Genomic DNA, 11629 nt, shown 5'->3' with positions numbered 1-11629 from the left:
CTTTAGTTTCATGAAAAAGTAGTTTACTGTTTCATATAAAAGATACTCAACTGTAAGCGTATTTGGTAATTTCCTTCGATCAAATATCATTTTTAACTAATAACTCAAGGGATGAATATTGTAATAGCAATGTTTACGCTTTGAAAATAGAAAGCGTCCGTTTTCTTTCACTATGATAAGAAGTTCTCTAATAATTGTTTAAGTGTGAACTATAACATGTTTACTTCGTTGCGAGTTAACTGTTCTCATATCCTGTTGGTTGTAAAAGAATATATTAAAGCTATATATAATGGCATAGACATATCCAATAGGATTCTATCTACATTGTGTTTTTCTGGTCTATATATTATATAGTGATTATATAGTAAGATTTGTTTATCTATTTTATTCTTGGATTTACCCATTTAGGCCTAAACCTATACCTCATTTTGAACTTTGTTTTCACTCTCCCAGTTTTTCTGGGCCATTTTCAGGATTCATAAGGATACATAAATAGCAATAATAACTCTAATACTACTAATAACAATAATAAAAATATCCTGTGGGATTTAAATATCGTACGAGACAGACATTAGAGAGACAAAACCGGACCTTAATTGTTTCATCTCTCAAACCACGTTCCACCAAACCTCTTTCTGAGAAGACACTCCTCGCGTGAAAAAAAAAAGGAATAAGAAAAAAAAAAAGGTATTTAGCAAAATTATTATTTTACACAACAATTACAGTTCTTAATTTATAAGGTTGATGAGACAATCAGCACATTCGGATTATTCTTATGCACAAAAAATAAAGGAAATGGCTTCCCACACGAACTAGGCCTAACATGCCCGTCACACCTTGGTGATCATAATAACAAAAAGGAAAGAAAGGAAATAGATACAGATAAAGGAGGAATAATGGAAAAAAAATAATAATGTAACGAGATTCAATCCGTGTCAGATCTTGATGAAGGCGATAAGATAAGGATATAAAATAATAATATTGCTAGTTTTTATCAGGCTAGACGCTTTCTCCTCGCCATAACTGGAGGTTGGGTCTGGGGATCTGGGGGCTGTTGCAAGGCACAGGCTGGTTGCTGTAATAAAAAAGAAAGAATGATTAGTTTAATAGTGTGTCATTATTTAATGTATATATATAATATATATATATATATATATATATATATATATATATATATATATATATATGTGTGTGTGTGTGTGTGTGTGTGTATATATATATATATATATATATATATATATATATATATATATATATATATATATATATATATACATATATATATATATATATATATATGTATATATATATATATATATATATATATATATATATATTATATATATATATATATATATATATATATATGTATGTATATATATATATATATATATATATATATATATATATATATATATATATATATATATATATATATATATATATATATATATAATATATATATATATATATATATATATGTATATATATATATATATATATATATATATATATATATATATATATATATATATATATATATATATATATATATATATATATATATATATATACATACATATATATATATATATATATATATATATATATATATATATATATTATATATATATATATATATATATATATATACATACATATATATATATATATATATATATATATATATATATATATATATATATATATATATATATATATATATATATATATATATATATATATATATATATATATTATATATATATATATATATATATATATATATATTATAAAGCCTTTTCCCTTAACAGAGGTGTGTTCAGGGTAATACCAATTCAACTGTCACGCCCACATTCATAATTAAACTGCTATATCAAGGATGTACCCCTTGTATGTATGTATGTATGTATGTATGTATGTATGTATGTATGTATGTATGTATGTATGTCTTAAGATCAAAAATATATCCAAATCCTTACAGTGCTAGAAACGTGTGAATGTAAAACACAAACCAAATTGTTTATAAGGTACTAATTCATGATGTATGATTTTGTGAAATTTAGCCAAGAACTGGGCCCCTTTTGTGGGTTTGTTCCATATGGATAGGTTGCATCTAATAATGATGATAATAATAGAATAAAACCCTCATTTTTACACTCATAAGTAATGAATTTGGTTACTTACAATCTGCTGTTGCTCTGCATGAAGGCCAAAGGCTGAACTTCTCCCAGGTTATCTGCGTTATCGCAGAGAACTCTGGCCCATGAGCTGCGTCTGATCTCTTGGAGTTGTGCTGTTGTGGAGAGATAATGAGAGATCACGTTGTCAATCAGTGGTGTTATGAGCCAAGAGGGAGGAAGAAGATAAGCGTTTATAGTCATTGTGAGTCAAGATGTTTTACTCTATTTACACAAGATGTGGCATGAATCGACAATTAGTACAGAAGATAACATCGTTATCCGTGATCTGGAGAGCCAAGAAGGTTACTTTTTGCGGTTGCTGTAAGGAAGCAGAGATAATTTTTTAAAATATCATGTGACATAAAAATACTAAGGGAAGTAATTGATAAATCCTCATGATAACTGAAATAAGACAAAACCACGAGAAAACTACTCGTGACGGTAAAATGACTGAAGGGAAAATGGAAGAACTACCAACTAACAGAAAAAAGAAAACCCTTTAAAGAAAAAACATCCTAAAAGATACTTGACAAAAAGACTACGACTTTAAACAGACGCTTGGAAAAGCTGAAGAAAAAAAAAACAGAAAAACTGCCAGCTAACAGAAAAAATTAAAAACTTCTAAGAAAAAGGGAGATAAAAAAAACTACCAGTTACAGAAAAAGATAAAAAAGTATACAGAAAAAACTAATTTGACATATGAGTAAGAAAAATCGAAGCGACAACCAGCTAAAAGAAAGAAAAAAATCTTAATACACCCCAATCTGAAATATTTACGTGCAAATTGGCATATGAGTAAAAAAAAGTTTGAAGCAAACAACCAGCTAAAAGAAAAAAAATTCCTAATACATCCCACTCTGAGATATTTAGGTGGAGACTCACGTTCAGAGAAGGACCCGGGCTGTCCTCCCAGATCGTAGAAGAACCTGTCTCCCTTCTTGAGACGGGCGAACTGGTCCCCGACCACGCAGAGGAAGGTCCAGCCCAAAAGGCCGCCGGAAACGGGTCTCTCCGTGATGCCTCCGACGAAGAAGTCGATGTCGTCGACGCTGCTGTAGATCCTGGCGAGGTTGGCTGCAATCTTGAATCGACAGGATCAGGTTAAAAAAGATGGCGGTCGAGTCATAGTGTGGGAATTAGAGTGAAAAGTCAGATTTGCTGTGGTTTGGGGACCATGGCTTGTGATGTGGTTAAGTTAGGAGGACATTTGTGGAAACTTGGACTTGTGATGTGGTCAGTTGTTTGATTTAGGACTTTTGTGGAGGCTTGAACATGTGATGTGGTTGAGTTAAGAGGATATTTGTGGAAGCTTGGACTTATGATGTGGTCAGCTGTTTGATTTAGGACTTTTGTGGAGGCTTGAACATGTGATGTGGTTGAGTTAAGAGGAAGGACATTTGTGGAAGCTTGGACTTATGATGTGGTCAGTTGTTTGATTTAGGACTTTTGTGGAGGCTTGAACATGTGATGTGGTTAAGTTAGGAGGACATTTGTGGAAGCTTGGACTTGTGATGTGGTCAGTTGTTTGATTTAGGACTGTTATGGTGTCTTGAACATGTGATGTGGTTAAGTTAGGAGGACATTTGTAAAAGCCTTCACTTGTGATGTGGTCAGTTGTTTGATTTAGGACTTATGGAAGCTTTAAGATGTGATGTGGTTGATATGTGGCATTGATGGAGGTTTTTGCACTTAGTGTACTCCTCAACTTGTGATGTGGTTAATTTGACATTTGTTGGGATTGTGACCTCAGTTTATGATGTGGTTGAATTATGACATTCAAGGAGAGTTTGTGGTCTCAGTTCATTACGGTTAAGGAGACTTTGTACTATAGTTATTTCGACTTGTGATGTGGTTGCTATATGACATTCATGAAGACTCTGTGATCCTAACTTGTGATGTTGTTATTTAATGACATTCTTGAAGCTTTGTGACCTCAATTTATGATATGGAAACTTAACACTTAGCATTCCAGACTTATGATGTGGTTCATTTATAAATGATCAAGTTTACAAAGAAGAAACTTTACCCTCAACTGACTTAGCCCTTGAAGAACTGAAGGAGTTGACCTAGAAATAACTCACCTGAGCAGGAATCTGATCAGTGATGTCATTGAAGTTCCTTGCCTTAGGAAGTCCGCAGATTTGCCTTATGTCGTTGTAGGTTGCAATACCGTGATCTCTGCCTCGGTGGATGTTCAGGCTCATCAAGTCCATGCCGAAATTGAATTTTGGGGTCTGGTTAAGAGAATAGAAATTAAGTTGAGTATAACATGAAAGGAAGACTGCATCAAGTTCGGATAAGGAAGATTGTATGATGAATTAAACTGTATTGTTAGTAACAATCTACAAGTAAGATTTGTATAACTAATGATGAAGGAAATATGACAAGATTCAACTATAAAGTTAGGAAAATACAAGTAAGAATTGCTTAATTTTAAAGAACTAATCAAGCAATAGAAAACTATAAGAGAAAAAGTTTGAAATTACCCAGATTATGTTAGGAGAAAAAGACTTGAAATGGCCTCAGACAATGAGAAAATCTCATAATCTCTGATTTTTATACAAAAGCATTAAATGTACAGCAACACCATAGCACATTAAAAATGTCTAAAAATACCAAGAACGAAACAAAAAATTTAAAAGGTCATTTCTCTCTTTACCTGGAAGAGATGGTTGGTCAGATCCTGGGTGATAAATGGATCGTACTGCTGGATAGCCAGACGAGTGAAGCTGCGAATAATCATGTCCAGGGCTGGAGGATTATTCTGGATCAGGTGAGGAGAGCTGAAGTGGTCCCTAAGCTGGATGTTGCTGACTTCTCCAGTGGCTGAGAAGAGCCTGGAAAGTAGAAATGCAAGAATTAAGTTTATGTTTTTCCAGCAATGTTGTTAAAGGAAGTCTTAGTGGCTCAGAGAAGCCTGGCAATAGGAAGTCTTGAGTAGCTCAGAATAGTCTGGAAAATAGGTATGAATGTCTGAGAAGAGTGCTGGAACCTATGATGAGGTCACTTTGAAAGGGAAATTAGGAGTAATAAAGTTTTAAAGGTGTATAAGGAGTAAGATGGAAGAAAGATAATGTGAACAGAGGCATAGTAAGAAGAATGAAAGGGGTTTCAGCTAGGGGCCTAAGCAAAGTAGCTCAAGTAATGCTTACGCTGCATCATGTTAAGTGCACTGACCAAGAAGAGCATGGAAAGTATCTGTAAGAAAATTCATTTATTTTCCTATGAGGAGTATAAGAGCGCAAGCGATAAAATCTGAACCGGTTGTATAACTTACTGGAACATGCAGCCAAGATTGGCAGTCTTGTAAGAGAGATAATGGGGCATATTAGGGCCTGAGAAATTAAAAAAAAGTGGAATATAATTTTAATAATTGGATGCAATAAGTGGTACATTAAAATTTGATTTTCCTCTCAGTTTCGTTTTTAACAATGAGAAAAGTTAAAGACGAAATTGGATTGTAAATATATTCCATTCTGTGAATATAAACAAAACACACATACTTCTGTTTTTATGATTCTTACCTGAGGGTTCCTTGTACCAATGTGTGTCCGAATCTGAAGGCAGCTGTAGAGAATTCATTGTTTGTGCTTGGGTTAAAGTTGGGGTTGTAATCGGAGCTGTAGCCATTTGTACGGGTGCTGATGCCGAAGGACTGCATGAAGTTAGGTCCTGTGAGGGAGAAGTGACCGAATTGCTGAAAACTTCCTAAACTTATTTTCTACAATAATAGATGTTAACAATACAGGAGCCAACGCAAATTCGCGCCAGAATGGTGATCTTAAAAAGAGTGATGTTCAGTTTTTCAAGTCTGTTTGATCCCATCAGCCCTTTGTGTAACTGGAACTTCAACAGTTAAAAAAAAAATGCAATGCATTACTTAGGACCCTAATGGTATTCTCCTTGCATTTCAATGCATTTCTATCTATTAATTTATTAATTTGTCTTTTTTTAAATAAGTGACACCTCTTTCTGCATTACCCTTTACCCTCTCTGCTTCCTAATGAACACCCTACTCTTTGGAAGCTTGAATTTAAAGTCCATGGCACCTGTAGGCTTGCTCCATATGAATAGGCTTCATCTTCTGAGTAACAGTAATAATAGTTAAACTAAATCGCCTTTAACTTCTGTGGTCTTTATCTAAAATGGAAAGACTGTCAAAGATGCTAATGTTATCAACGCACCATTCAAACAATGCATGAGATCTTACCAACTATGATAGGCAGCCACTCGTTGTAAGTGATGTGCTGAAGCTCGGCAATGACAATCCTTCTGGCTTCCTGGAAAACTTGCTCGTCTGACCACGTGGGGTTCAAGGTCTGGAGGTCCCTGGCAACGCGGTTGTGTTCTCTCAACCACACAACGTGGATTGCTGTGAGACCTGGCTGCTCATTGACTCTGGAGTCACCTGGGAGTGTAAAAAAACGTAATGTTTATTCTAATGACTGTATTTTTCCACGTGTTCACGATCTCCGTTTGTAGCTCTGTCTTGCACTTAGTCAAAATTAACAAGAAACAGCATACAGAAATCTACAGCTGATTTAACCAAGTAAGAATTGGAAAGCTCATTTTCTCTGAAGATTTAATGATCTATGAAAATTAGGCTGTAAAACCAAGCACTGGATACTTTCAGCCATTCAGGACTTAAGCCTGAAAAGATGGAGTTGGAGTGGATGTAAAACAAGATGGAAGAAAGGAAGCAGGAATGGAGGTGAAGTAAAAGGCTAAAAAGTGGGTGTAGCACTCTTTAGTCGTGCCTGCATTGCACTACGTAAGGTGCAATGACAGCATTACCCAGCTACAGGAATTTTTTAGTGAAGAGCATATATGTTCCGCAAGGGCAACCTATGGCTCTTAATCCCTTTAGTGTATTGAATCCAGAAGCTAAATACTGGGTACAGCCTGATGTTAACACAAGTAAGACTAAGACTGAAGATTGTCAATACATTCTTACCTGCCTGGAAGCACCGAGCATTTTTCTCTCCAGCCTCACACTCTGAACCTTGACGTGGATTGATGGGGAGAAGATTATTGCCGGAAGTCTTCATAAGGCCGTTCTGCCCTGTCTTCAGGGCGTTCTGGTCATCCTGAGTAGATCCGTAAACCATGGAACCATCCAGCCAGTGCGTAAGCTGGTTTACCTAGATACAATAAAGGTACTGTCAATTCAAGCAAAATTTACCTTTGGACACTAAATGATCAATGTTATCACATAGCGAGATTGTAGTGTATCGTCAAAGCAAATGAAAAAAAATGCATGATAATGAAGGGTTTTAGATTTAGGTTTATATGTGAATTACATTGAGGTGAGCCATAAAAGAATGTGGTTTTATTGTCATCTCTGTGCATGTGGGATACCTATGATCAAATCTAGTGTTCATGCGGCATCATATGAATTTCCTTTTACCTGTTCGGCAAAACCGAAGGTGCAAGCGCTTCCAGGGCCCACAGCTAACATGCTCCTGATGAAGTTCATGCAGGTCTGCCCTCTATTTTTGTAGAAAGGATCCTGGGACACATCGATGGGCCAGCACCTTGGATGCCGTTGGTTCTCTGGAGCAGTTTGACCGTTTGGACAGCAGTCAATACCCTGGTTATTATCAGCTGTGAATGGAGATAGATTCCTTAATGAGAAGTACTCACAGTATCCCCAGTGATTCATTTACGTTGTTTTGCCATGTTTAACACTAGCCACTATGGGATCAAGTGCACTTATGGCCATGGGATCCCCGAGGGGCTAGTACTAAACATGGCGAAACAGAGTAGATGAATCACTGTTTCACTCTGTTTAGCACTAGCCCCTCAGAGATCAAATGTTCCAAAGTGAAATTCCTGGTTTAACAATATAACTGTAACATATCCAATCAAAGAAACTCACAAAGAATCTGAAAGTAGTTATCAGAATCTTTGGTCTACCAGCAAAACTGACATTGATCATCAAGTCTTTCTACACAGGCAATTTCTTTCCTGTTCTCTACTCACTCATGGTAGGGAATGGAGAGAGACTAATATCATGGTCGAGGAACTGAGCCCATTGCATCACAGATGAAGTGAAGCTCTGGTCAGGGTTATCAACATCCACAAGGACATTGCTTCCAATGGCTCGTACATTTGGCAAGGCAGAGCCGGTGACGCTTTGTGTCCTTGGAGCCATGAGACCTGTTGCCAAAGAAAGTGAAGATTGAGATTCATGAGCTTGATTTATGGATGTGTACAGAGAGAAAAGCTTTATAAAAACTATTAAAAAAGAAAACGGACTCATGCTGTTTATTTCAACTGCAATACCAAACACATTTAACTCTTAGAAACTATCAATTGTAATTCATGTTTGAATTGGCTAATCTTAGTATATCAGGACTTCTGGAGTTTCTTGAATCTTCAAGTTCTTAAAATTTTCAAGAAGATTCCTTTACTCTCCACAGAACCAATTAATGAATGGAGTGGGTTGCTCAGTATAATTAGGCAGTAGGTCAGAAGGAAACTGGGCATAGCAATGGTACTTAATGCTTCACGAAATAACAGATTGCAGAGCCTGCCTGAAAGACCTTTTCTGTGCTCTCTACAACCAGACCCAAAGCAAATTCCAGTCATTAGGATCCTCACCATCTGCATAAGTAGGAGGAAGGATTCTCTGTAGTGGAGTCCCACTCATTCCCCAAGCAGGGTTCCTTTGGTTGTTGCAGGAACCGTCGGCAGTTCGGTACTTGCTGTTTGTGCAGGAGGGATTCCTAGGGCATCTGTCAGCCAACACGGTGTTGGAGACTTCCATGTTTCTTAAGCCATGGCCGCCTTGTTGGGGAGTCAAGGAGAAGCTGGAGGAGATATGAAGAGGTGGTTGTCATTATTCAAGATCATATTGACTTGACTCGAATATTACTAGACGGTTCTTACTTTAGACAAGACGAATGACTGCAGGCTCTTTGATGACAAAAGTATCATGCCAATTCTTATATAATACAGAGGTGAATTTGACAGACGAATGAGTTTTGTTGAATACAAAGGGTACATTAAAAAATGGGTTTTGCTAATTGCAAAATTAATTCTGAATGGGATGTAAAACGGACTAAATCCTCTTACTTCAAATGGTGTGATGAACATCATTGTAAAGGCAGCCAGTAAGTGTGAAGGTTTCAGTATTGTGCCTCGGCTACCACTGACTGGTAAAATAGGAGAAGTGTATCTTGAAATGGTGGTAGATGTGAAATTAATTAGGATTACTCACTCCTTTACCATGTTCTGCGAAGCCATGACGATAGTCAGGGCATCTTGATCCTGACGCTTAACCCTGTTGCTGACGGTGAATACCCTGAGATGGCCGGCTGCAGGAGAACCAGGCTGAAGGACAATTCCGTTGCTGTTCAAGAGAAGGAGAGAAAAGAACACAAAAATATTGACTGAACTTTCTCTCAAAACTCATGAATGAATTTGGTTGTGATGATTTTTGGATTTGATGTAAGTTTTCGAACCAGCATTAATAGCAGTTACATGGATGTGGGTTTACTGTCTTTAAATATGAAGTCATTTTGGGAAGCAGACTAAATGGAATTTATATGAATCTGAGTTTATTGTCTTTAAATTTGATGTCAAGTTTGGAATCAGTATAAATAGAATTGATGTGAATTCGGGTTTACTGTCTTTCAATATGATGTCAGTCTTTGAAGCAGCTCGATCAGAAGTTATTAGGATGTGGGTTTATTGTCTTTTCAAAATGATTTCACTTTTGGAAGCAGCTCCAACGGAAGTTACATGGATGTAATTTTATTACACATCAGCACATTTTGGTCTTAATTAAAAGCGGAGTCCCTCACCTTACGAGATTCTGTTCCAGTTGCTTGAAGCCAGACACAACTTTGACTCCCTTTTCACAGGCCTGGTTCACCTTTCCAGTGTCGAGATTACCCATCCTCACCTGGACGCGAGACGCTGTGAGAATCCGGTTGTCCCCAGTTCCCTTTGGAGGAGCGATGGCTGAAAAACAAGATTGAAACGACGAGTTACTCGATGGAATTCTCTCAGATCCTAAACGAATAATCATACATTGCTTGGTGGAGAAGGTTGGGTAGAAACCAAATGAAATGGAAAAATAGTCACGTGATAGAATTTTCTCAGATCCCAAAAGATTATACAGCTTTGTGAAGGATGAATTAATAGATAGATAGTTAGGCAAGGCCTTTAGATTCTCCTGAGTTCTACTAGGTCTTGTGGTATACTTTCTGAAATGTGAATTGCTGAAGGTGCTTTCTAGTTTTATCTAGACAAACTGTGCAATGGGGAGAGTTTAATTCTCAAACCAGGTGAGGAAAATGGTTAAATTAATCTTTATTTAAAGGGACTTATGTTTTTTTAACATGGGGAAACTAGGAACGGAAAATTATGCAAACTAATGAAGGACAAGCTAATGGTATATTAGGCTAATATGGCCACAAGTTTACTAAAAACGTTATGACGCACATATAAATAAGATAATTCCTTTTTTTGCAAAACCCAGCAGCGAAAAATATATATTTTCACATGTGTGAGTCCGGTTTTTCGGTGTTTTTATTTAAATTAAAAACGGTAGAATTCATATTTTCTTTTGAATTACTCGCAAGAGAAAACCAGCAACTAAACGTTATGGGCAACAAACCATTGGACGTTTTCAACAGTATGAATTAGCATCTCTGTGTTGTTATTCAAATTAAAAAAGAGTGAATTAAGAGTTTTTATAAATACTCACAAGCTAAAGTCCTTACTGGACAGCAGACTCCTTGAATTCCACCTCCGAGATTGCAGGCACTTTGAATCTGTAAAAGCAAATGCAAATAAAAGGTCAAGTCTCTTGTCATTCTGGATTTTCACGTGGTTTGAAGTAACCACTAGGTAAGAATGAAAGATGCACGTATATATGTACAGTATATGTGTGTATTTGTAAAAACCACACATGTTCTTTTAACCAGTAGATTCTAAATTTTATATATATATATAATTATATATATATATATATATATAATATATCTAATATATATATATATGATATATATATATTTATATGCAAATGTATGTATGTATGTATGATGTATATATGTAAAATTTATATATATGTGTGTGTATATAAGTGTGTATGTATATATATACAATTTAAAGTTTGTATACTGCATATATATGTAAAATCAAAAAATTTTTATATATACGTACCAGCCTGTGTATATATATATATATATATATATATATATATATATATATATATATATATATATATATATATATATATATATATATATATATATATATATATATATATATACATTATATATATATATATATATATATATATATATATATATATATATATATATATATATATATAGTATGTATATCTATATACACAACAAACAATAAGCCACAAATGTCATTAACATCAATTTCACACCACATTGAAAATAACTCTGACCCAATGAGGATTTACA

At 35.2% G+C, this 11629-nt stretch overlaps 1 protein-coding gene across 1 annotated transcript; it reads right to left on the bottom strand.

Annotated features, from left to right (window-relative positions):
- Positions 1–999: 999 nt before the first annotated feature.
- LOC135199937 (chorion peroxidase-like) lies at positions 1000–11008 on the bottom strand. The gene is made up of 14 exons (XM_064228057.1): positions 10900–11008; positions 9992–10151; positions 9406–9537; positions 8787–8995; positions 8166–8342; positions 7591–7787; positions 7138–7324; positions 6394–6591; positions 5708–5855; positions 4843–5020; positions 4265–4417; positions 3066–3264; positions 2188–2296; positions 1000–1075 (listed from the first exon to the last, which is right to left on the bottom strand). The coding sequence occupies exons 1-14, from the start codon at positions 11006–11008 to the stop codon at positions 1000–1002; spliced, it is 2232 nt and encodes a 743-aa protein (XP_064084127.1).
- Between the last annotated feature and the right edge of the window lie 621 nt (positions 11009–11629).

The sequence above is a fragment of the Macrobrachium nipponense genome, chromosome 26 (genome assembly GCF_015104395.2).
Source record: "Macrobrachium nipponense isolate FS-2020 chromosome 26, ASM1510439v2, whole genome shotgun sequence".
Classification (NCBI taxonomy): Eukaryota; Metazoa; Arthropoda; class Malacostraca; order Decapoda; family Palaemonidae; genus Macrobrachium; species Macrobrachium nipponense.
This window is presented reverse-complemented; position numbering and strand designations above follow the sequence as displayed.